Here is a 27,819-nt window from a genome sequence, read left to right as displayed (position 1 = left end):
CCCTTCCTGTATCCCATATTTCATTTTATTCCCAGCTATCCACTCAGAACACTGTTTTACAGTCACGTACAATTATCATTACAAAGCCATTGTTCTCCTCTTGGCTTTGATCAGGCTGTTTGAGTACTTTTCCAGTCCTATTTGAATAAAAGTGAAAGTAAAACAGGTCCAGTCCAAACATTGAAAAATGGCATTTTGGAACCATTATCATGTATCATGAAAACTGTGATAAAACCAGACCTCCAGCTTCAGGTTGGAGGTGTTTAAAAAAAAAAGCAGATATTTATCTGGAGGCGATCATGTGATTGGTTGCATGTGTATGTGCGTGCGTTGGTGCAGACCTGGAGCTTGTCTGCAGCTAATCAGGCATACTACTGGACCTATCAGTAAATTCTTTTGTGCACATTCATAACTGTATGCTCAAGGACCTCAGTGAGTCACAATTTTTGAAAATATCTTTTTTTATGCATCTAGGAGTGGCAGGAGGTATAATGTTTTTGGGTCTTCCCGTTGAACGCCACATTTCAAAAACACCTTGATTGAATTTCTGGAAACTCACTGTGACCTGTCAAACACATCTTTGGCCATAACCTGGCCATAGAATTCATACAATAATGTCTAATAGGATACTAGATGTGCTGGAGAATAACTAGTTACATGTAAGTAGTTCTTTGGTTACATGTGATTAAGTTATAAAGTAAATGTAATCGTTATCTGTTACAGTTACTGAAAAAATATGTAGTTAAATTACACTTACTAATCAAAATGTTGGTGATTACAAAGGGCTTGCATCCAAATATTGGGTTGACATCTGTCCATCTTTGGTTTTAAATGAATAACATTAATAAACCTGAAGAGGTCACTCAGTAGAGTCCAGATCCCCACCAATCAACAGATGGTGAAGCACCTACTGCAATATGACCTCAACTGATTGTAAACTGAGAACTAAGTTCCAGTGAGAAACATGCTGTCTTCACTTAGAGACTATTTTTACAGAGGAGGACAGAGGACTGATAGAGAGCTGAACATTATGATGTCACTGTGAAGTTGGCCTTTTACCACCAAAATCTGATCAGTTCATCTTTGAGTCCAAGTGGTCATTTGTGCACAGTCTGAAGAAACATAAAGGTATAAAAGTCATTAAAAAAAGGTTTCTCATGAATTCTGAATCACAGAGGTCCTTCGACACACAGTAATGAATGTGCACAAAAAATATTAGGCTGATCAGTCCAGCAGTATTTGCAATCAGCTCCGGACAAGATGCAGGTCACGCCTGCACCCACTCACGCACACATGGCAGTGATTACATGATCCCCCCCTAGCTTACACCTGGAATAATTACTCTTGTTGGAAGCTTTATTGCACTTACACTACATACGTTTTTGTTAACTCGTAACAATACAAAAAAGTAACATTAACTTTGCTTCACCTGTCTTTTGTCCTTTGTCTACCGGGTCTGTGTGTGAAAGGACATTACCGGACAGCAGGTAAACAATGTTAGCAAATAGGTGGCTGGTGAACAGAGTAAAGCATTCAGCAGCAAAAGAGCTGGCTATCCATGTCAGGAGTTGATGGAGGTCAAAAAAAGCTACAGGAGAGTGAGTGTAATGCTTGTGTGTTCCTGCTGCTGGTTTTGTTGGTCATATGGGTTTCATTGGTCTTACTGGTTTTAACTGTTAAATGCATGATATAATTAAAAAAAAAGTATTTTAATGCATGAATGACTGTAAGGATGCTGCTAAGTATATCTGGACATGAATTCTCTGTGATGCAGTGTTGATTGTGTATATTGTCACTTGGTCTCACCAGTTTGTAGTCTTTGTGCAGTTTGTTGTACTGGAACATGTTGCAGAGGACAGTTGAAGCCGCTCTGGCAGCTTTTAAACTCCCGGGGCTAAACAAGGACACAGCGACAAATAGTTAAGAAACACACAGGACTAACAAGGAGGAAATACCAGAGCATAACATAAACAGGGAGGAGAAATCCAATGATAAACAATGATTTTTGTGTGGTTAATGGAGGGGTAAGTAGTAACAGCTCCAAGATATCTAAAGTCATAAACAGGAAACAGAGGTCACAGCTTTGGCATAACTCAAAGATTGCGGGACCCGAAAAGCACTAACAAATTATGAGATGCATGAAGATAAAATAGAGATACAATGAAGCAGTGAAACTTTGCTTTACTTTTTTGTTCTATTAACATCAGGAAAAGAAGTGCAGGGTTGGATTAAGTGCAGCAGACCCTGTGACGCCCACGTCCCATAACATCTTCCGACCAACCCACCAGACAAAATGCTATTGCAAGCAGTGCAACCAACCTATGATGAGGCAGGAAAGGGCCGGGATAACAGACAAGCCAACCCAGCTTAAACCTAATGCTAATCCACTATGCAGCCTATTCCTACGTGGCTGCAGAAAAATAAAATGCACAAAGTAAAACTCAGGCTGACCCACTGGTGAACTAGCTTCATGTTAATCAGCAACACAGAGAACTTGCCATACATCACTTGTCACACATCTCCACTCTGGTAAAGAAGGCTCAAAAATGTCGATTTTTTTAAAGGACCAGTGTGTAAGATTTAGTGTTATCTAGTGATGAGCTTGCAGTTTTCAAACACTGTCTTCCAGGCATGGAGGAAAGCCTATGGTGGCCACAGAACTCACACAGATATGCAGACCTCTGTATCTAGAGCCAGTGTTTGGCTTGACCATACTGGGCTACTAGACAAACATGGTAGGGCAATATGGCAACTCATTCCGAGGTTACAAAAACACAACAATTCTTATTTTCAGGTGAGCATCCACTAATGAAAACATACTTATAAATCTTAAATTTCATTTCTGCATCATTCACATCACAAATTGGCATCATTGGATGCAGATAAGACTGTAGCGGGTCATTAAAATGACCCAGAACGTCATTGATACCCATCCGCAAAACATCAGTGATATCAGTGACGTGAGGTACCTAAACAGAAGAGCCCAAAGGACACTAAGAGTCACAGCCTGTTCACCCTGCTGCCATTAGGCAAGAGATACAGAAGTATCCACTGCTGTGCCGCCAGACTACAGAGCATCTTCTTCCCTCAGGTTGTAAGGCTTTGTTTTTTCTATACTACACTGATATTTGAGGATTACAATAGAGGTCAGTTCTACCTGTTATCATGGGACGTCTTGATGCCCACCAGTTTTGGCAAGCCATTGAAGTACGAGATGTCGCGGGCTGCCAAGGAGCTGCATGTGACCAGGTGATTGAGGGCTCCACAGATGTTGACCACAACCTCGCTGGATGGTGTTTTCTGAAGGCCGTCACTGGGCAGCTTGGACACCAGAACTCTCACCATGTTCTTAGCTGCAAGAACAAAATAAGAAACGTCTTGTCTTACAGGACTGTTTTTAGATAAATGATCTGACATTTCAGTAACACCAGCCTTTTAAAGGTCCATCTCGGTTCCAGTCCTGTGGAGACTTGAACAACAGCAGTGCTATCATCTTACCCGTGTGGTCTTTGTTGGAGGAGTGTCTGGCCAGATTTCTCAGCAGGCCGGTCAGAGGCCTCAGCTCCACGTCACTGTTGGTGTCTAACAGATCCAGCAGGATGGGCAGCATCCTCTCCTGCTCCATCACCACACCGCTCAGCACTGATGCCCACTGCAGAGAGAAGCAGAGATCACATGTTCTGTTGATTGTGTGCTATTTAAGAAGAATCAAATCCAAAAGCAACAAAAAACTGAATCAGACAGTTCATTTTGGAGTATGAATATTCCATGGATAGTTCAGATTTCTGTGGTGTGTGGATCTTACCCTGGCCTCCCCCGCAGTGATATTCTGCAGGGCTCCTATGGCAGCCTCACGGCTGGTGGAGTTGCTTTCGCTGTTCTGAAGAACGAGCTTGTATAGTGCCACCACATTAGGGTGCCACAGCCACTCAGCACCCTTTGGCTGTCGGGACACCTCAGACAGTATGGACAGATTCTGGTTACGCTGCCGCAGAGAAGGTGAAAGAGAGAGAAAAGTTTTTATTTATTTATTTATTTATTTATATCACTTTTCTGATATCAGGTTTGCTCTTGTATTAGTGTAATGTTATAGGGGCTGTGCATCTGTGTGTACTATACAGAGGCTTTCAATGTAATGGGCAGAAAATTTATAACACACAACATCAGGATGGATACACCCAGTCTGGAGGTGTGGAAAAGCACAAACAGCTAGAAAACACACACCACTAAGCTTCCAAAGGGAAACTGGAGGCAATTGATCTCTGAACCCATCAGCTATCAGCTGATTTAACTTCTTGGAGCTACGGCCAATGTGCTCCAGGCTTCCAGTGTAGCCAGCGGTTATCTGGATAATGGATAACAAATATCTGGGCCAAGACTTCCTACTCCGTGTCATTGGTTATTGTTCAATTAGCACCTTGAGATGCAAGAATGACAAGAAAGATGGCTAATAAACACAAATCTGCATATGATTGCAGATAAATAAAAAAAAAGAGCTAATAATAAGCTAAACTGTCTCCACGTGATTGGTGATTGTATTTCAGCTTATGTGTTTAGCTCAGATGTGATTGGTCAATACTCAGATTACAAACGGACCACAAATGGAAGCACACCTATTTGTGCATTCATGTGCAGATATCTGTTTACAGAGATTAGGAGGGCCTTGACTCTGAAGCCAAATCTGTCCAGGAGGCTATACTTATATAGCATATATATGTATATATACTGAGGTTTCATGTGTACAGCTTAATTTGGCCTGATGGTGGCGCTACAGGCCAGTATCTGAGTACAGTACATCCACAGTAACTTTCATGGCAACTGATGGTTTGCTGAACTTGATTTCAGACAGAGGGAGACATAGCAGCTTCTCATTTCTCATTTTCACCTGTCATTTCCTGCAACCATGAAGTTTGTCACCTGAAATGACACTTTTCACTGACAGATATTTATCAGCTGTGGTGTGATACCTAATTAAGCTAATGTTAGCTCTATTAGTTGATTGAAAATGTCTCTGCTTTGTCCCCTGTAAAAGACATGAAATAAAGAGACAGCATTGCCAAATCGCAGTCTAAAGATAGTTAATGAGGCAAAATACACAAAATGCACTCCTGCTTAATTTGGACACACAGCCTCTTTACTGCTTCAGTGCTAGGCCATGCAGTGCCTAGTTACTGTAGCTAAGCTACGATTGGTTAATCTCTGTTCGGGGGGAGGGATGTAGCACACTGTCATCTTGGCCATCCGGTTCAAGGTAGATCGAGGGAAAAATTCCAAACAGATCCATTATGTGTCATCTTTTGGAGACTCAATTTCTATTCCAGGCTCCAAAGGCAGACCATATAGACTTAAGAGCTGACAGACAAGAAGACAGGGGGCAGAGCTCTGCCCTCAGGTCTTCCCTGTTTGTACTCCATATAAGCCATCCAATGATCTGTTCTTGGTGAGGGTATGTCACATGGAAAAACAGGTCATGGAGAAATGGCTGCTTTTCCCTTCACTCTAAAGATGACTATGAGAACATACATGTAACAGTGGGCCTGATATTTACTCTCCATTGGCCTCCATTGCTATTGAAAGGAGTAACGTGATCTGCTGGTTGTGTGTGTTGTATTGGAATCTGAGCCTCCCTATGGACCTGCAGCCAAGTCTAAGGTTTCTATCTGCTGGGCCACGTATTATCCGGCTATGACTGAGACACCTGAGAGACGCCTGACCTGCTCCATGCCAGCAGCTTGACCTAATGCTCGACTTTTCCTTGCTTGATGAGTGAAATATTTTAAGAAACACTTTTCAGCATTATATCTGGTAATAATAGTGCATCCAACAAACAGCACGTGAGGTGAAGAGTTTGCATGAATGAGCATGAATAGTGTGGAAGTTGATCATTGATCTCGTTCATTTACACAAGGCAGGCTGTTATATGACCGGGAAACACACAGCCTGCACACAATACAGGCAGCTCCCCAGTGGCAAAGTGAGTTGGTCCCCTGCCATGTAAACAATGAGTATGATATTGAGCCTGCAGTCCAGAACATAATAGTAAATAGATGGATAGTGTTGATGTGGTCTGTAAGAGTCCATAATGGAATTAAGTTAAAGTTGAAAGTTTTCAGCATCTATTTTCAACAATTAAAGCCCCCATTGAGATGTAAGAGTAGATTCTGTTGCACAAGAACTATTCAGATAAACTGGACAACAGAGGCAGAAAGTACAAATACTTAGTTACTGTACTTCAGTAGATTTTTCAGGGACCTGTTCTTTACTTGGTTATTTATTTTTCTCACAACTTTTTAACTTTTACTCCCTACATTAAAATACAAGTATCTGTACTTTCTCATCCTGACATTTTAAAAACTGGCTTGTTTTTGAGGGGAGTTATTGATTACTTTTATTTTGTGTCATTGCGTGCAGCCATCCCAACATCAAGACCAACTTCAGTTTAAATGGATGGGACAATAACACATAGACAAGATGACTTCTTGATGCCTCCATCAGTGTTTATCATCCACAACAGACATAATGAGATAAAAAAAGACAGAACATAAAAGATGCAATATGATGAAAGATTATGTGAAAGACAAGACAAGATGAGAAACAACGTAACAAGACGAAAAACAACATAAAAGATGTAAGATGAAACACAAAACATAACAAGATGTACCGAGACAATACACAACATAAAAACCTAACAAGACAAAAAACAATGTAAAAGATGTAACAAAACAAAAAAGACGATATAAGACCAATAAATTATGTAATGTTATGGGTGCTGAGTAAACAAGTAAACAAAGATTGGACCCAAACATGCAGACTGGAATAGAGGGGGCAAAGTTCAAAGTGATTTAATTACAAACAAAAAGAAACAAAAGCTCTGGCTCACGAGAATGACGTGGGTGTACCAAACACAAAACTAAAGTTGCAGAATTCCCAGACAAGGTTGAAAAATCCAAAAACATGAAGAAACACTGACTGGGCTCAGGACCTCAACACAAAAGACAACAACGAACTCACAAAGACACAGAGAAACACAGGGACTAAACAGACAGAACTAATGAGACACAGGTGGACAAACAGGTGAAACACATGACAATCAAAAAGAGTGGGAAAAGAACAAAGACAGGAAGTAAAGACTAGACACATGAGGGAGACCCAAAACTACAAAATAAAGCAGTAAGTGACCAAGAAAATTTCCAAACCATAACACGTAAAGGACACAACAAGACAAAAAATACACAACAAGACAAATGATAACATAATAGACATAGATGAAAGACATGAAACAAAAAGATGTAACAAGACAAACATAAAGAAAAACAATGAAAAAGATGTAACAAGACAAAACAAAACTAACTAAGACTAAAAATGACATAATATATGTAACAACACAAAAAACTAACAAGACTAGAAAGATGTAACCATACTAAAAACTACGGAATAGAAATAATAAGACAATGAAAAAGACGTAACAAGATGAAACAAAGCGAGGCTTGAATGGATAAAAGGTGAGGTTCAATTAGCTTAGCACAGAAACAGTCAGTAGAAATGTCCCTCAGTGGACGACTTTTAACTTTCATACTTTGAATACATTTCAGAGCCAGTGCTTTTTCACTTTCAACCGAGTAAAGATATTGAATCTTGCTCTGTCTTTTTTTTTACTCAAGTATCTGTACTTCTACTTGAGTACAAAATGTGTGTACTTTCCCCACCTCTGTTGGACAATAGTGGGCCCTCTCAAGACTGGCCATCTGGCTGAAAACAGATGTGACGTATAACAAAGATAATCATTCACAGACACCATCAGACAGCCTTTTGCTAAGCAGCAGAAATAGCAACAAGCACACGTCAGTGAATGAGAGCATGGCAGCTTAGACATCTCTTACAGGGATGTGATGGGTGTGGCCATAGCAGGCGAGCTAGAGGCCTGACATAATATCTAACAAGTTCCTCATTATATAAACTCTGGATCTAAAAGTAGACATACATCTGGGACAAACTTATGATCATCTCAAAGGGTAGGACATGTAAATAAAAATTAAATAAATATAGAAAAAAAGCAAAGTGAAAAAATTTCATAATATCAGATTTGTCTAAAAACATCTCGATCTATGTTATATATTTTGTTGAGTTGCGTTCTTACATTATTCCAAATGTTTCCAACCATGAGAAAGCTGAATTCTCCTGCTGCAAAATCTGTTGTTCTTCCTGCACCAGTGATGTCACAGTGATGTCACTGGTGTTAAGGAAGAACTACGGTTTTAGTTTAGATTTCTAGTCTCGTGCTATATGAGTATTTTTGTCACCTAACGCTATGTGTTGGTCAACACGGTAATAATTATAAGCTAAAGTGGTGATACATGGCAACATGGGTGTGGTCATCAGAAACAAATGTATGCAATGCATCTTGGTACATGTAGGCACTGCTGACTCCACCAGCAGGAGAACTCAGTTTTCTTGGTCAATATAGCAGCATTGAGGAGTTTACTGCTTCAATTGACTACATTTACCAGCAACGCTGACTGGACATCCACATGAAAAATGCTGAATCTTCCTTTTACTCAGCAATCACTGACCTGTTATCACCTTTTAAAGTGTTACAGTAACGTTATAACAAATACATCTATTGACACATCTTGCAGACACAGGAACATTACCATTAGTATCTGGCAAATGTAAGTCTAATATTAATAATAATACACCCTCCATTTAGCTCTGTTTTGTTCTCCTCCACCTCCTCAGATAAATATCTGGCTTTTTAGCTGCTGAGTGTTCCACTATGTTATTCATCAGCTAGTCTCCGACTTTGTTTGTTCTGTGGTGCTGGACAGGCACTGTAATGCACAGTAGGTTTTTAGAGCTTTTTTCTCTGAAAACAGCTGTCCACTGCTGATAAGAACCATGAGACAATGGGAGAGTTGTGGCCAAAAGCTGAAAGGGCAAAAACATTCTGTAAAAAACTTTGTTGGGTAATAATTCTCCGTGGGTTTGTCACTTTAAGTGACCCCTCCTCTCACAGTACACAGTCATTTGACCCACTGTTAATATATAATGTTGATTAGTGGCATTTCAAGGATGTGTCAATATCTGGGAATTCAGCAGTTTGCTGGATGTACTGTCATTTTATGAGTGTGATGAATCTTACCTCAGCGTCCTTTTTGCTGTACATAGTGAAGCAGCCGATGGCCTCGCTGTCCCTGTGGGCAGAGGCTCTTGTTGGGCCCTCCAGGCGCAGTCGGACTGAGGGAGGAAGCTCAGTGTACAGCTGGTATGAGAGATTCCTCATCACACACAATGAGTTCTCCAAACCCTAAAATAAAAGTTGAAAGAAAGTACTTAACAAAATGATCCATATATTTTTAGTGAATACTGACCTGGAAGAGAACAACATGAATGAGAGTGATCCCTCAGCTAGTTAACAGCTGCCACACAATGGCAATACTGGTGGGCAGACTTGGTTCAGTGTGGGTGTCGGACCGGTGGTGGAAAAAAGGGGTCTGAGTATAAATGGACCTCATGTGAGGCAAGCCCACAAGTAGGGCTTTTCCATTTTTGGCTGCGTTGCGTCAAACCATGCTCTGCTGATTTGCATTTCCATTACCAGCTTAACGTGCCAAGCTGTGACAAGCCACAGCAGACAGGAACCTTCTTTGAAGCAGTGCCAAAGCAAGCCTGACCAACTCCAAGCAGTTGCGATGACATCCTGCTGACCACAACCAACACTCCTCCCCCACATACAAGTGAGTGATGTGAGACTCAACTTGTGCGTGCAGCAGAGCAAAGACAGTGTCTGTACTTTTGTAGCCTCTAACTGAGTCTCTGTGTTTTAAAATGTATTTTCTCACCTGTGTCACTGTTTGTACTTTCAGGGATCTGCTTTATTTGACAGTTTCATGATCTCTTTCAGCTTCTTGATTTTGCTGCTTCAATAAAATATTTTGAATAACTTTTATTGTGAATAATTTATAAGAAATGAAATCTGTTTTACAGCCACCTGACCAGGGCTGGGTACAGGTACTCAATACCTTTAAGGTATTGATTGAAATAACTCAGTGCCAAGTAGTATCAAAACTTATCCAGTCAAACGATAACTATAACCAATACTTTTGGTACCCAGATCTAGAAAAAATGATTATTTATGGGTTTGCATCAGCTTCAGAATCAGATCTTGGTGGAAACTGTAGATAATATCACATGTATTTTTAGTCAACCAAGGCCATCTCCGAGGTATGTTTATCCAGTCAGCTGCAGGAAAGGTTCATGTTGATATTTAACAGAAGTGTTGATCTATCATCTTAGTTAAAGTTTTATCCAAGTTCTGCAAAGTAATTTTGCCCTGTTGCTTGTTGACATTTCTCCTAACCCGGGTCAACGCCTGTTGGAGCATGCCAAACCACAGAGAGTGAAGAAGAATGCGAGGAGGACAGTCTCCTTACAAATCAAAATATGCAAAAGGTTGTGACAAGTCATGCAGGTCCCTGTTCCTCATCATGAGCCAGTGAAATATGAAAAGTTGAGAGATTAAGTATTGAAGTGGGTAACAACCCGACATTCCTCAGTGATTAATCCGCATGTGTGGTTCCAGTGAAGCTGCCAGCTGCAGCAACACCATGGAATAATTATTTATTTACAACAAATCTCACGAAAAGATCGAAACCACCAATACACAGGTCCTACTACGTGACCAGAGTCTGAGCTCCATTGTTCTCGAAAAATGATTACAAACACATCAGTGAGTATTTCTCTGGGTGACATGTTTCCTTCCTCACCATGAGCACGCACACTTTAGTTTATACTGACTTGATCTCACAGACACTGTGCAGCTTTAAAAAATTCACTAGAGCGCAAAAGTGTATTAATCTCCAACTGAATATAGTCCCCAACAAATGCACTAATTCACAGAGTGCTTCCTGAACTCAAAATGAGTTAGTTTGAGGTGTTGCATAGGGACACATGCATACACAAAAATCATAAAAAACTCCAAGGCACTCTCTTTAAAGCAATTAGTAGTTAATTAATTAGTAATTAATAGTCTTTTTTTGAGTCCCTGATGAAGGCTTGATGCCAGAGTTTCTTTGGTTTAAGGTCAAACATTTCCATGCTGTGACAATAAGTTTCACAGAGACTGCCTTGGAGGATTTTTTGTGATTTTTGTATACATTTGTGAGTTCAGAGCTGATTCTATGGAGAGGTATCAGGTCGATCCAGGGCATATTTTAATGGTCAGTGTCTCTGGAGTCAAAACAGTGCCATAAAAGACTAAACTTGTAAAAGAATAGCAAAATGAAAATAAAGAATTAGTAAGTAAATAAAAAAATGTGGAATTAAATATAAGTATGGAAATAAATAAAATAATAAAAAGGCAAAAATTTCAAATGTGCAAATATAAAGAGAAATTAATAAATCATATATATATATATGTATATATATATCACTGACATATATATCACTGATTTACATTCTTTTTTGTTTTCTTCATTTCTTCAATTATTTATTTTCATTTTGTACTCTGTAAAGCAACCTTGCTTACCTTGAAATGTGCAATATAAATTCAAGTTATTATCATTATTATTATTTAATTATTATATATACATTTTTATTTTTTACTTACTTACTTTCACTTTTTTTATGATTAACAATTTTTATTGTCTTTTAACACTGTAACTGAGCATGGAAACATAGAATGGTAAATTCACCACAGATTTCCAGCCAACCCCGCCCCCCCCAAACAAACAAACCCCCTTAAACATTCACCACCAACTGCTGATCCTTCTTCGGTTGCTGATATTTAACATTATGCTCTCTCATATATTGCAAACCTGTCTCGAGTAACCACAGCCAAACTAGCTGTACCACTGATGAAAGAGAAAAAAAAATACATAAATAAAACAAAATAATAATAATAATCAGAACCATAATAAAAAATAATCATAATAAAAACAGGTCAGATACCTCTATCAATACACCTATGTGCAACCAAATCTACTTATTCATTTACACATATGCTTCTACATACATACAAATGTACAAATATAGCTGGAATCCACAAATATAGCATATACAAAAGACAAGAAAAAGTACAGGTACACAAACCTCCACATGGAAACTCAGGACTTGCATCTCTCCACTATATAACCCCTTTCAGGAACCCTTTAAGAAATGTAAATATTTTCCCCACTTTCCTTCATATTGATCCAGTCTAGCCATTTGTTTATATGACACTTTTTCAAATGTTGCAACTCGTGCCATTTCTGCAGCCCATTCTTGCAAAGAGGGCACCCCTTCTGTCTTCCAACCCCTGACAAGTATCTGTCTACCAATCATTATACTGGTTTGGACCCAGCTTGTAATATGTTTCCCCAGTCCTGTCAAAACTGAATGATCCCCCAAAACAAATAATCTAGGGCTAAATGGGATTTGTGTCTCTGTAACAGAGGTTGCACTAGACTTTTTCATTGTCTGTCATTTTGACTGACAGGGTCATAAAAATCCCGTCATAATCTATTTTTACCTGTCACTTTAATTTTTAAAATGATAATAATTACATACTCAATAGCATTTAATTTTGATTCATTTTTAATTAATATTCAGTCCGAACAAGCTGAACAGAGAATCCACACCGTACCTCTTTTATCAACACCATCATCGTTATTGGGCTTTTTGAAGAAACTTCAGCTGCTGACGCTCAGCTGCCGTGACACTAGGTGTGTTTGAGATGATCCAGGCCTGCCATGAATTGATCAGCAGTGATTGCCGCATAGTGCATGCTGGTTAGATTTGTGTCCCGACTTGATCCCGACTTGCACGTGGGCAACAATAACCTCACAAGATCGAGGTGGCCGCAGTTTGTAGAGCCATGTGTGTCAAAAGGAGGATCTCTTCTATTTTAACTTCAATCAACCATCAAGAACACACTTTATTTCTTCAGCTTTGATAATGATCTGCAGACTACGGGTAACCTACAGGTGATCTAACAGGATGTTCGCGTCTCTTCCTCTACTCTCTCGTAAGTCTGTTGAAAACTGTCCGACTTGACTGCAGCTTTTTGTCTCCACCTCCTGCTGTGGCCGCCTGATCTCGTCTACTCTTCAGGCGAGGTGCAGTTCATCTCGAACGAACCTAATAGCTAATTAATATGCTCACTCGCCACCAAGTGGTCAATTGCAACCTGTCAAAATGACAGATGACCTTCAGCTTTTTCCGTCACCGTTTTAAAAAACCGGTCAACGACGGAAAATATTCAGTTAACGCGACCCCTGCTCTGTAATCTCACATAAATTATCAAAAATCATTGCCCAGAATTGTTGAACTTTGTCACAGGACCATAATACATGAATTAAATGCCCTTCCTCAGATTTGCATTTCCAACAATTTGATGTGGGTAACAGTCCTAGTCTAAACAATCTGGAAGGAGTCCAATAAAACCGGTGTATAATCTTGAATTGAATGAGGCGCACCCTTGCGTCCCTTGACACTACTTTAACATTTTTACAAATCCTATCCTAATTCTCATCACTGAATGTCAAGTTCAGATCCCCTTCCCATATTTTCTTAAAAGCTAAAATGGGCTCATTACCAAGGTTTTGAATCATCATAGAATAATAGACCGATGCTTCATGCCCTTTTCCAAAAATCTTTAGAATCTTATCTTGAAATTCTGCACTTTGGCGACCTGACGTACTGGATCCAAAAATCCCTATCAACATATGGCAGAGTTGTAGGTAAAAAGTGAGACCTAGGAATACTGAATTGTTTCACTAAATCCTCAAAAGATTTCAATGAACCATTATAATAAAGATCCCCCAAAGTGACCATACCTTTCTCCAGCCATACCTTCCAATAAATAGGGAATTTACCAATTCGTAATTTTGGATTCCACCATATACTTGAAGAGACATTCAGAAACGGATCAAATTTAAGTAATCGAGCAACCTTTGTCCAAATTAATTTAAGATGAGAGATTATCGGGTGCATTTTTGCTTCTTTACTTAATTTAATAGACAAGATTTGCAGGGGTGACATAGGTGCCACTACAGCTTGTTCCATACCATACCAAGGAGGGGCCCTTTCAGGAGGGACAGACCAATGGGCTAAATGTCTTAGATTAAAAGTATAGTAGTAAAACAACATCTTTGGCAACCCCAACCCTCCTTTATCAGCTGGTCTTTGTAATTTACTGTGGTGTAATCGGGGGCGTTTACCATTCCAAATAAATATCTTGGATATTCTGTCAAACCTTTTAAAATAATAATGGGTAATTTCTAAGGGGAGTGAATGGATAAGATAGTTGAGCTTAGGGATACAGTTCATTTTTAAAATATTTACTTTACCTGCCATGGACAAATTAAGAGTTGCCCATCTCTCAGTATCACAAGAAATTTTTTGTAATAATGGGTCAAAATTGACTTGAACCAAATCTTTCAGCTGCCTAGGAAATCGGATACCCAAATACATAATACCTTGCACAGGCCACTGAAACACACCCGGATGGAAGGCAGTAGAGGGGCAGTAAGCCGTTAGGGGGGGTGCTTCGGATTTAGACCAGTTCACCCTGTAGCCTGAGAATTTTGAAAATGAGTTTATGATTCCTAGAAAACACGGTACAGATCTGCTGGGGTCGGATACCAGTAATAAAATGTCATCTGCATAGAGCATCAATTTATGCACCGCCCCTCCTGCCCTCACCCTCAGAAAATCAGTCACCTGGCGTATGGCCGCCGCAAGAGGCTCTATGGCTAAACAAAAAAGCAGAGGAGGGGCGAGCCCTGTCTTGTTCCCCTCCCCAGCCTAAAATAATCAGAGATAAGCCCATTAGTCTGCACAGCTGCTTCTGGGTGCTTGTATAATACATGGATCCATTTTATAAAGATACTACCAAATCCAAACTCTTCCAAAATTTTAAATAAATACCCCCATTCAACCAAGTCAAATGCCTTTTCGGCGTCAACGGAGATTGCAGCAACTGGGGACTGAACGTCAACCACAGACCACATGACATCAATAAGGCGTCTGATATAATCTGAGGATCTACAGCCACAAATAAACCCTACTTGATCAGCGTGGATCAAAGAAACAATTACACTGTCCAATCGGTTTGCTAGAATTTTTGATATTTGATATTTTTGATATCTGCATTAATGAAATAGGACGGTAATTCTTGCACTCATTCAAATCTTTACCTTTCTTAGGAACTAGACTAATAAGTGCTTGTCTTAGAGTTGGTGGTAGTACCCCCTTCTCCAATGCCTCCTTATACACTTCTATTAAAGGTTGGGCTAATTCTGTCGCAAAACTCTTAAAAAACTCCCCAGTAAAGCCATCTGGCCCGGGTACTTTACTTGATGGTAAAGCCTGAATTACCCCTTTAATCTCCTCAATAGTAATATCTGAATCTAAAAAATTCCTCTGTTCGTCTGTCAATTTGGGAAGTCCTAGTGGTTCTATGAACTTATGAATTTCTTCCTCATTAGAGGTAGATGTTGAACTATAAGGGTTACTATAAAATTATTTAAAAGTCTTGTTAATATCTGCAGTCGCAGTGAGCAGGTCTCCAGCTGGTGATCTAACAGCAGGAATAGTGGAGGCCAGCTCCCTCTGTCTTATATAACTGGCCAGAAATTTTCCTGCTTTGTCCCCTGACTCAATTCAGACTTTGTCTGGCCCTAAATAAATTAAATTCAACCTTTTGGGATAGTATGTTATTATACTGGTATTTTAACTTTGTCAGTTTTCTCATGCCATTTTGTGTTATTTGTTGCTTCAACTCTGCTTCAGCTTGTTTAATTTTATTTTCCAATTCTAACAACTCTTGTGTTTTCATTTTTTTACGATATGAAGTGTGTTGGATAAGCCGTCCCCTAATCACAGCCTTCAGGGCCTCCCACGCCACACCTGCAGATGATACGGATTGCCAATTAATCTCTAAATAATGTTTAAGCTCTGTCCTTAGCCACTCTACATTTGCTGGGTCCTGTAACAGGGACGAGTTTAGACGCCACCTGTAAGATTTTGTTCTCTCACTTTGGGGTAATAGATCCAAGCCCACCCAGGCATGGTCAGAAACAAGAATATTCCCTATTTCACAACCCACAGCAGAGGAAATGAGTGCTTTGGATATTAGAAAAAGATCTATTCGGCTATAGGTCTTGTGTACATGTGAGAAATATGTGTAATCCCTACCAGAAGGGTTCATAATCCTCCAAATGTCTATTAAACCTAATGATTTGCAAATTCTCTGCAGTGTTATAGCAGCCTTTGGGACTTTACTCAATCCTACCCCATTGTGGTCAAGGGCTGGATCCATTAAAAGGTTTAAATCCCCTCCCAGAACCACAGCATGATTCCCAGCGGCTTGTAGCTTCCTTTCAAGATAAATAAAAAAAATTTGATCATCCAAATTAGGTGCATATATGTTAGCCAAAATTAGCTTCTGAGATTGTATTTCAGCCACCACAATAATCATTCTTCCCGAATTATCCTTAATTTGCTTGAGACATTTAAACTGTAACTGTTACTTATTAAGATTATGACGCCCTTGCTTTTACTAGAGCCTATGCTGTAGAATACATGTCCCACCCATCCTCCACAGAGCTTCTCAGACTCCTCTGCTGACATGTGAGTCTCTTGAAGAAATACCACGTCATATTTTTTGTTTTTGAGCATAATCATAACCTTCTTTCTCTTAACAGGGTTCCCCAGTCCATTTACATTCCAAGTAGAGAGATGCACTAAACCTATTTGAGAGGACATGCCTGTCTACACTTTAATGACACATAACCATATATCAGACCCAGAAAAGTAGCACAGTGGTGATGACTAAACCTAAACAACCCCCTAAAACTAACTAAATAAAGAGTGTGCAACTGAACCTGAACTTTGCACATTTCAACCCTCATGAAAGTCTCTCCAACGGAGATCTGAGCAGTCCGTGTCTGGTCCGCGAGGCTCCACTCATCCTGACTCCTCATGCACAGCTACCATAAAAATAAATGTCCACCAGTGTTTGAAAGTTAACGTTCAAAAAGATACTCACTGCATAGCGTCTATGAAAGCCATGGCGCTCCGGGGACAATCGAAAGCTTTCTCCCCCTCACGTGTCTCGATTCTCAGCTTAGCCGGGTATAGCATCCTGAAGCTCACCTCTCGTTCATGCAACTTTTTCTTGCACTCCTTGAATTTGTCGCGTTTCATCTGGGTGGCTCTGGAGTAATCTGGGAAAAGCATTACAGTAGTGTTTCCCCAGTTCAGCTTGCCCTTGTTCCTTGCTGCCTGCAACACCACATCCCGGTCCAGTGATCTCAGAAACTTGGCCAATATTGGTCTGGGCCGGTCACCTGGTGAGGGTTGCTGGCCAGCAACTCTGTGTGCTCGTTCAATCTCTTGTCTTCCCTCCATGTCCAGCAAATTTGGTATCAGCTCCTCCAAAGATTTCACCACATCTCCTCCCTCTTTGCCCTCTGGAATGCCGATGAAGCGGACATTGTTGCGCCGCGAGCGATTCTCCATACCTTCTAATTTGTCCCAGATCTGCCCGACTTCTGTCTTGCTAGCTGGCGGGTTAGCTTGCCACTCCTTCTCGGTCATTTCCAAGTACTCCACTCGCTTCTCCACGTCGTCCATTCTCGTAATTAGGGAGGAGAGTTTAGTTTCTACCGACGCAGTGGTGCGGCGTATCTCTGCAAGCCCCTTCAAATCTTCAGAAATCTTTGTTAGTGCTGTATAGATGTTACTGATATCCTGAGCTATGCCCTGAGCTTGTTGCTGGTCGAGCTCGCTATCTTCATCTTGGTCTTGCATCATGGCGTCGGCCACGTACGATCTTAAATGCTTTTTAATATCTCCACAGGCCGCAGTCTTGGAAAGTTTTGACATCTTTTGCACTCCTGTTAGTTAACAAGTGTACTGGATTAAAATATCTCTGGTGTAAAAGTTTTAAAATGATAAAAGGTAGCAATGCAGTGCGGAGCTCACTACTCCATGGCTTCTTCTCGCATCGCGTCACGTGACTCCACTTACTTTCACTTTTATTTTTAGCCCTTTTCTCTCAATTTCTTCCTGTTTTGCTGCCTTACAGCTTTTGCTTTTCTCTATTGCAATGCTCTTGCTTATTCTTTTACAGACTTTTTTATGGCACTCCTTTGACTCCACAGACATGAGCTTAAGTAGAACAAATTAAATTCTGATCCTTTCTTTGCTGTGCTCTGCTGTTCTCATCACTGTAGCCTGCTGGTACTGCTCTGCCCTCCTCTGTAGAAGCAGGCTGCACACGTTCTGCTGCATGTTCGAGTAAAATATTGACACTCTCGTGAGACTGACCCTGTATTTTGGCTGGCAAAATACACAGATTCTCTAAGCTCCAACCATAACAAATCTCTTATCTCTCCTCTCGCCCAGTGTTTGCCTGTTAACATTAATACTGTGAGTAATCTGAAGACAGACCAAAATAAAAGTGACCAAAGACTGTTTGTGAGGAAGAAGATCACTCTGTAACACCGCTGAAAAATCACAAGTGGATTGAATGCTGAGTGATGCGTCTTTTCTCTTTTATTCAGATCACATCTTTTAACTTTTATTCATAAAAGTAATTTAATCTGATCAACTAGTTTTCAGCGAGGACCTCCAGCATTTGTATCTTATGAAAATAAGGTGGCAGATTAAGTGGTATGAAGTACTAACAGCTGCTATTACAGCCTGTCAGATACATTAATATCTGACACAATATAATACAGATTACATAATATAGCAACATTGTTTCTATGTTGTCTTGGGGCTGAGACAGGGTACAGAAGGCAGAAAGTGCTTCATTTTTCAGGGTTTTTAATTCACGTTCACTGTATGAATCATTATTACTACTACCATCATTACTGTTAATTTGTTATTTTCAAGCAGCCTGAGTAACTGCAAATTGTAATTAGTCTGAACCCCAGATTTTGACTCATATTGGACTCATATTGGTGGGTCTACTGCATAAAGCACCTTTGTAACAACTACACATGTCATCAGATCCTCCAAAATCTAAAAGAAAGTTATCAAAACTTAGTGTTAAAGCACACATCTGTAATATATTGACTGTAATAAATCATATAATTAACATGATATGCCATTAGAACTCATGGAAACATGTTATCATGTTGAAACAAGTTAAAATTTTTCTTCTTTCTTCTTCTTTGACATCAGCGCTGCAGCCACGGTGTCTCCCTTTGAAATTTCTATTCGGGGCCAGAATAACTGTTTTTGTTTTGTTTGGGTTCAAATTAATGCTGAATATTTGCAGAATGAGTTAGTGTCTGTTTATTAGTTGTAAGAAACCCTTAATAATCTTTTAGAAGGAATATATGTTTATAACTGTTAAATTGAGAAATATGTTAACAGAGTTTGGCAGGCAGGGAGACAGGCAGCCAGTGAACTCCAACTCCAGAGTGTTTTATTTCAGAGCATTGGGCTTTTTCAGAATAACAGGCTTAACTTTAAAAATGACAAACAATTAACAGTCTCATGATGCTGCACATGTCCTGCGCTCCTGCAGAGCTCCTGCACAGAGCTTAACTGAGTCTTGGTAGGAGGGGGCGGGGAGGAAACAACTTTCTTCAACCATAGATTGTATATTAAATATGACTGCACTTGTTTCTGCACACGCACCTCCCACATCTTGCTCCTTTAAATTGTCCCCAAAATGCACTGAGTGTATAGCATTCACGGGACTGCTGCTACATGTTGGACTGACAACACATTGTTGGTTTTGGTCTTGGATCATGGGATTTGTTCACAGTAGGAAAAATAAAGAAAAACAGAAACCTTATCCCTTCACTTGAATACATTGTTAACTATCATATGATGCTGTGGAGTCTTTCATTTTGTGTAACCTTGACTCTTTGGTCGTTTTATCTCCAGCTCTGGTGGTTAGTGCTCATAGCTAAGGGCCTACTAGTGTGGTGCGCTGTAGCCATAATGAGCATAGCGATTTTCAGATCATTGTTATCTACAGTGTATAAAAAGGCTGTAACAGTTCATGTCAGAGTTACCTTGTCATCTGGCCTGTCCTCTTGTTGAATGTAGGACACCAGAGAGTCCACCAGGCCTGGCATATCTCTCATCTTCTGTCTCGTCCTCTCGTTCACTGAGCTCAGGTTTCTATGCATGCATACACACACAGATAGAGACATTTAAACCCAGGCTGGGCTGTCTGAACATACCACAGTAAACCTGTCTTACTAAGATGAATCTCTGATCTTTAAGTGACTTTAGACAAACTTCATGAAGCTCTCTTAAGTCTCTTCAGTGGCAGCTTCACGATTTTGAAAAAAAAAACAACTGCATTTTTAGGAGCTTACTGCACTTAAATGTAATTCTATCTCTGTCGATAAATGCCTCAGAAACTCAAACATGTTTTACAAGGTGTAACTTGAATGTATCTTCTGTTATGTAAAGTCGGTGCAACAGGATCATCTATCTAAACCTGCCTTTGAGTAATGTGTTTCATTGAATAAAGAACTGGTTCAATAAATCATGCTGGTGTTTTGTTTCCAATAGACGCTGTCCCTGTTCTTAGCTCTGGTTCATGCCTCTGGCTGCTATCTCCATAGCAAATGCAGATAAAGCTCACAGATACTGTAGTATACATAGACCTTTTTCACAGCAGCCATATTGATATGAAATAGCAGGGTGAACACAGATTAAGGTCCTGTAACATTTTGTGAAGCAGAGTCTTTCCAGTGAGCCAACATGCACAATAGCAGCACCCTGACTCTGTTTGACCTGAATGGAATGGAACCATAATTAGTATCATTGGTACCCTGCTATTTCATGTCAAAATGGCTGCTGGGAAAAGGTTGTATTTAGTGACATTCACCTAACCAAATGGAGGCAAACAATGTTGAGGAACAAATCTGAAACATTTATAAATGACCCTGAAATTTGTTACACTGGGTGTAACCCTTCAAAAGGATTTTTAGCCATGCTAGCTGCAAGTCTCTACATGTGACAATCTCAGCTGGTCAATTACCTGGTCAGTCCACCAATAAAATTATGCCAACAACTAGGCAACTGGATGAACTGCCATGAAATATTGTACTCAGTGTTTCCACATTAACCACGGCCCTATGGCCCATCACCACAAAAAGCTGCTCTGTGGCCACCAAATTCCACAAGAACCAAGAAGAATCAGAAACACAAGAGGGAGGACTATGAAAAAAACTAAACAAAATGGAAACAAGAATTTAGGAGAGAATGGAAGCAGGAGTTTAAATGGTTAGAATGTGACACATCTTAATGATTCCACTGGGCACAGCTGCGTGAAGTTACGGCTGCACGGCGGCTGCTGGTACTAATCACGGCTATTTTAGACATTGCTTGTGATTCCATCAGACGTGCTGTTGCGTGTCCCAGAAGCAGCTCTCCACTCTGCTCCATGAAGAAGTCTATTTTTGACAGATGCTGCATCAATCAGACACAGAAACAGCATCGAGAATCTGGTCAGTTTTCAAAATAAAAGCCCCTATGCAGATCATAAAAACAGACATAAAAGAAACTACTTAACTACGTAGCCTAGTTATTCATGGTAGAAACAGGACTAAATCAACAAAATCTGGCAGCCAAAACACTCGGCTGGTGGGGCATAAAGCCATGTGTGAGGACGGATCAAAACTGTGGCGCAGACATGACGTGCCCAGCAGAATCAACGGGTAAGGACGTAATGTACTGCACTGTGTGCTGCCACTTTTCTCACCTTGCTGAGAAGTACAGCTCATCACAATTAGGGAAGGCTATGCTAAGTTGTGCCAGATTGCCTTTTCTGTATTGTTTATCCATAAGTTTGGGTCCCTGGTACTGATATCCATTTCCTGAGAGAATGAATTCTAATAACTTTGCTGATCTCCAACTTCTGGCGAACAGGTTGACATTTCTGGTTCAAAGTGAAATCTCTCTGAAACTATTGGATGGATTGTCATGAGATTTGGTTCAGAAATCCATGTTCCCCTCAGGATGAACTGAAATAACTCTGGTGATCCTCTGACATTTCTTCTGAAGTCATAATAAGATCAAATTTTCAATTTTGAGGTCAAATACTTGCAAAACTAACGCTTTCCCCACCAATCTCTGCTGTACTTTGCATGGAGGGCTAATCAGCAAACGTTGTCATAAATCAAAACTTGGTGTGATGATAATATCTGACCCTCAGAACATTATCATGTGCTGCATCAAAATGTTCAGCGCGGGGTTAAGGGTTGAGCAGGCTGTTCTGTGGAGTCACCTGAGGCAGCCGGTGGTGTTGTAGAAGATGTCTCTCTCAGACGGGCTCAGTGGGATGCTGCTGCACAGAGGAATCAGGACTTTCTCTGTAAGCTCTGATAACGCTTCTTTGGACAGCTTCTCCTTCAGGTTGTCTCTGGAGGACAGATTCCACAGGACACCTGCAGAGACACCAAGTTGTTATTCTGTTGTCCAAAGAACTGTGCACTCCAAACCAGTGACATAAAGATAAATCAGTGACAGCAGCTGGATTATGTGGTAAATATCAGTGCAGTGAAAGCAGAAACCATTCCTACCTGTGATGGTCTTTCGAAGCTCCTCGTCAGGTTCACCCAGGATGCTGACGAGACGCGTCACTCCACCGGCATCTACGAGCGCCACCTTGTTCTCAGCGTTTTCATAGATCAGGTTCCGTGTGGCGCCAGTAGTGTAACGCTGCACTGCTTGGTTGTCACTGGAGAAAAGCTGAACCAGAGCTGGAATACCATGCAGAGCACGGACCTGAGAGAGAGGAGCAGGAAGAACACACACAATGTACCGTGAATATGCACATGTGGAGAGGAAGTGCTGGTGACAAATAAAAAAACAATCAGACAATCAAACACATAAAGAAATCATGGAAGAGGATTAGGGCCACATGGAACATTTATTTTAATTCTGAGTTTAAATTTAGAAATCCAAGCTTAAACTCAGAATTCTAAGATTAAAGTAGACTTTATTCTTAAAATTCATAATTCAGACAACTCCAAAATTATGACATAAAACTTAAACTTCTAACTTTATTCTGAGAATTCTGACTTTAATTCCATAATTCTGAGATAAAATCTAAAACTCTGGCTTTATTCTAAGCATTCCAGAATCCCGATTAAAGAATTCAAGATTAAACTGATATCTGACTTTAACTTCAGAATTCTGACTTCATTCTCAGAATTCCAGAACTCTGAGATTGAATTTGGAATTTCAAGATTAAACTCAGAACACTGACTTTATTGTCAACATTTTGGCTTTATTTTCAGAATTCTGACTTTATTGTGAGAATTCTACAATTCTGAGATTAATCTCAGAATTCTGAGTTTAAAGTCAGGGTTCAAACACATTTTTAACATTTGGTCCTAATCCTCTTCCCTAATAAATAGATAAACACAGCTTATAAGGAAAATATAACCAAACACAACCAAGTACAAGCTGTTGTTACCTGGTTTTTGGCATCGTTGCTATGGTAACACTGGTGTTGTATGTATGCAGCTCCCAGAATTTGCAAGGCAGTATCTGACTCAGACAGATATCTCACAGCTGTAGCCATGTCCAGACTCTGCATCCTACACACACACACACACACACACACACACACACACACACACACACACACAAACCTGTATGTTACCAATGGCTATGACCAGCAGCATACGGTGATGCTGTAATCACAATATGGCTGCACCTAATATTATTTTCATCATTAATTAATCTGGTGGTTATATTACCATTTATCACTTAATCATTTTGTTTATAAAACAACATCTGAACAAAATTGCAAATTCCTCTCACATATTGAGTGACATAAGAGTGACACTCCCATGTGGCAAAACACAAGAGTAATTCATATATCTGATAAACCTACAAATAAAGCTGACCCAGGCCAGTGGTGGTCCAGATGTTTTAGCCAGACAATGAATGATTTATATGTCTCACCCATCCAGTGGGTCGTTGCTGTGTATCGATGCTCCATCCAAGATATCCACTCCTTTCCCAACGCTCCTCACACTGCGGAGCGAGGCGGCCTTGTGGATGGGGGCTTGGTACTGCCCTCCTCCCATGACGTGGTTTGACCTGGAGACGTGCTGCTGCCACTGTGTCCCCCAGCCGTCCCCCGCCATGGGGACCACCCTGCCAGTCCCCACCCAGCCCTCCTGACCAAAGGCGGAGCCCTGCTGCTGGTAGTGCTGCTGTCGGTTGGCGATACGGCTGATGGTGCGGTGGGAGGGGCCTTTGTAGATGTACTGACTTGGCAGCTCCTCCTCCTGCCAGTAGCCTCTGTCCTGGGCCAGTGTCCCGCTGAGGGTGCGCCTTAAGGTGCCGGGGGGAGGCACGGTGATCGGGAAGGAGGTTTTCTCTGGAGGAACTGAGAGATGAAATGCCTCCTGGTCTGCCTGGCACAGTGATTTACTGCGCCTGCTTCTGCTGTGCGACTGGTAGCTCTGGAAGCTGCTCTGGACTGTGCTGGTCGCTTTACTCCTCGATTTGGAATTGGATTCCACAGCAGAGTGAGAGGAGAAGCCAGGGGAGTGAAGGGGTGCTGTGGGCACCTGCAGGGTGGGTGGTTAATGAAAGGTTAGCAGACACAATGCAGCAGGCAAAGGGATATTTTCTGAATATCTGATAAGAAAAGTAAGGAAACATTTTCAAATGCACCTCATATGCAAAAAAAATTGTTAGATAGAGAAAATGGTATGGAATTTTATTTGCAGATTTGAAAAATCAGAACCATGATGGTTGAGCCTGTGCTAGGGCTGCACACTTAACTGTAATATTATCAGAATCACAATATTCCCAAGTGTAATATCCAAATCGCAGAACCAGATTCAAATCGCATTTTGTGAAAAAGGAAAAATGTGTGAGAAAACAGGATTATGATGAAGTACTGTAGTGCTGCAGACTTGTCCTGGCTGAAAGATGATGGCCTACAAATCTTGTGGGGCTTTTCCATTACCACTTTTACCGCGCCAAGCTGTGCCAAGCTGCACATGAGATGGACCTACTCTGGAGTGGGGCAGAAGCAAGCCCAACTCCCCTCCAGGCGACACTTTCTCCTCCTCGATCAAGTGTCTGTTGCACTACTCAGTTCATGTGTGTGCAGGAGAGAAAAACATTTTTAAAAGTCTCTTTATGTTCAGCTCTCAGTACTTCTGTAGCTTCTAACTGAAACTCTATGTTTTGAAATGTATTTTCTCTCCTGTGTTGCTGTTTGAACTTTCAGGTATCTGCATTATTTTACTGTTTCATATGTGCTTTCAGCTGTGTAGGACTCGTGTTAAGTTACTGCTGATGAACCCCTGAATGAAAACATTTCCTGATTGCGCTGTTTCATAAAAAAAGCTTTTACATAACAAAACAACAGGGGACTTTTGTTGTGAAGAATTTAAGGAAACAGCAAGTTTATAAATGGTTTATTGGCAGCCCTGTTGTAACAGAGATGAAAACTGCTGTTGCGCTGGACTGACAGGCCACCAATTGAATAGGGCCTGGTGTAGGGGCAGTTCTGAGTAATCTCCTCAAATAAAATATACAACAATGAAAACTAGGGGTGGTACGGATCGTTGTTGGTCTGTGGTCTGTACAGATCACCTCCCACGGTTCGGCCTGCATATAATCCACAGACTAGATGAAACCATCATGGTGTGAAATACAGTTTTACTGTCGCTGTTACTTTTTAAACCCATAATTCCCTGAATGTCGATGCAGAGTTGGGGTGAAAAGACGAGACAGATGTTTTATTCTTAAGTCCATATCTGTGTGGCAGCAGAGTCTTAAAAAAAAAACAGGAAGAGCGTCTGATTTAAAAGCCGTAACATCGTCTCCATCGAGTGAAATTTTCACTAGTGCAACTAGGACACTGGGCATACTGTTGTCATAGAAACAGATCATAAGACTGTGGTGTTTATTGCAACTTCTGTTAAATCTGCTGTCTTATCTTCGACACACAGCTCTGCTCAGCTCACTGGAGCAGCTCTGAGTCTGCCTGCCTTTATATATCTATGTGTGTGTATATATTGCTTTAAAATGATGTTCTACACATTATCCAATTCTTTTAATCGTGTGTTTCCTGTAATTTTTCCTGGCCGAAAAATAAACATGAATATCTGCCTTTCCTGTCTTATTTTGTGGAGGTACTGGTTGAATTTGAAAATAACTATTGTGAACTCGAAGTGGGTACGTGATATCATTCACCTTTTTTTAGCCAAGACTTTGGGATTCCCTATTTACGCAGCTTAGCAACCACCCACAAATGCCATAGCAACCAAGTATGAAATGGTCGAGGTGGAAAGACATAAAGAGCTCTATGACCTGCAGAAACTTTATAAGGACAACCATAAAAAAAAAAAAGCAATAAAAAAATAGCAGGACAATTAAAACTTAAATTACGTGTTATTTTTCATTACTCTAACCTAGTTTAACAGGTGTTATTATCATTATTATTTATTATTATTATTATTAGTTTTACATTTACCATTAGATTACTATGGTAATGATTACAGACAGAAAGAGATCAAAGCCAAGTGCATTTTAAAAATAATTTAACTCTAATCCCACCTTTGTTTTCTTTTTTGCTGATCCAAAAAATGATCCGAGCCGTGACTGAAAACCACGGTACGATCCGAACCGTGAGTTTTGCGATCCGTTGCACCCCTAATGAAAACAAATTGAAGTCTGAAAGACAGCTTCAAACAGTGTTGCATTAACATGCACATGAAGCACCTGAAAAATAATGAGCTTTTTTTCAATCTTCTAGTGATTAAGGGGATTCTGACAGCGCAGGCAGGGAGAAAAAACAGTTTTATAAGAAACAGTGCTTGAGGCGAATGAAAGTGGACAGCAGAAAAGGTGGTGTGAGAGGTCTCACATTCCACAGCTCTTCCTTCTCGCCTTCATTAAAGCCTGGCTACTGGAAGCTGCAGGAAGCTCAGCACTGCCTTTGCATTGTTAGACCGGCCAGTTAAAAGCAACAGACAAACGTCCTGTTTATATTTTTCTTCTGTCTTTACATTGTTCTGGGTTTGGTCAGCAGCATAGGTCACAATTTTCCTTCTCATTGACACAAAGAGAATAAGACCAGGGAGGAAACATTATTCATGAACAATACTGGCTCTTTGCTTTTAAGTGTGTGTGTGTGTGTGTGTGTGTGTGTGTGTGTGTGTGTGTGTGTGTGTGTGTGTGTGTTTTCAGCTGAGGAGGGGACAGTGATGAACGCTGCACTACTCTTTTACAGAAAAAGTTATGTTTTTGATCTGTACAGTTGAAGTACAAAGCTAATTTCTTACAACTTATTTTTGTAGTTTCATGAGTTTTGACAACTTGAAACACGCTGAGATCTGTACAAAAAAGAAGCAGAGAATGTGATCAAACTACTTTACATTTGGAAGTGTAATCAACACTGAGTACACTGGGAAACTTACTAATGATCCCTCAATTCACAAGAGACCTTTGCACTTACTATTCAGCAGTTTTAAACCAGTTTACCAGATGACTTTACCCATTGTTTTTGTTTTGCCTTACAGCTAATTTTAGTTTACAGCTGCCTGATAGTCTGATCACTCGTGTCCTGTCAGACTTCTTGTTCCACACCGAGGGACGCAGTGACAGCTGAGGACACAGAGGTCATGTCCTCTGTATTCTTCCTGGGATTTTGGGTGAATTACGAAGCTGAAGTGTATTTTCTTTCAACAAACTTAAATATGGTGGGCATTTCGCAGAGTGATTTCAGTATGTTTAAATATTTGACACAACGAAAGAGAATTAGGTAACATATATATAATATCCAAATCCAAATCACAGAACCAGAACCAAATCCCAAAATTTTCA

At 40.4% G+C, this 27,819-nt stretch overlaps 1 protein-coding gene across 2 annotated transcripts in view; it reads right to left on the bottom strand.

Annotated features, from left to right (window-relative positions):
• LOC146333322 (plakophilin-3-like) overlaps positions 1 to 27,819 on the bottom strand; it is a 57,053-nt gene that overhangs the window by 9,808 nt on the left and 19,426 nt on the right. Inside the window, exons 3-13 of one of the 2 annotated variants that reach the window (XM_084722078.1) lie at positions 26,551 to 26,646; positions 23,932 to 24,545; positions 23,438 to 23,561; positions 22,539 to 22,743; positions 22,244 to 22,403; positions 20,016 to 20,124; positions 9,140 to 9,304; positions 3,806 to 3,985; positions 3,499 to 3,652; positions 3,158 to 3,353; positions 1,807 to 1,894 (exon numbers count right to left, since the gene is read on the bottom strand). In XM_084722078.1, coding sequence (XP_084578204.1) covers positions 1,807 to 1,894; positions 3,158 to 3,353; positions 3,499 to 3,652; positions 3,806 to 3,985; positions 9,140 to 9,304; positions 20,016 to 20,124; positions 22,244 to 22,403; positions 22,539 to 22,743; positions 23,438 to 23,561; positions 23,932 to 24,545; positions 26,551 to 26,646 — 2,091 coding nt within the window. The remainder of the gene's footprint in view (positions 1 to 1,806; positions 1,895 to 3,157; positions 3,354 to 3,498; positions 3,653 to 3,805; positions 3,986 to 9,139; positions 9,305 to 20,015; positions 20,125 to 22,243; positions 22,404 to 22,538; positions 22,744 to 23,437; positions 23,562 to 23,931; positions 24,546 to 26,550; positions 26,647 to 27,819) is intronic. The other variant, XM_084722079.1, reaches the window with a different exon arrangement.

The sequence above is a fragment of the Lutjanus erythropterus genome, chromosome 1 (genome assembly GCF_056507025.1).
Source record: "Lutjanus erythropterus isolate fLutEry1 chromosome 1, fLutEry1.hap2, whole genome shotgun sequence".
NCBI lineage: Eukaryota > Metazoa > Chordata > Actinopteri > Lutjaniformes > Lutjanidae > Lutjanus > Lutjanus erythropterus.
This window is presented reverse-complemented; position numbering and strand designations above follow the sequence as displayed.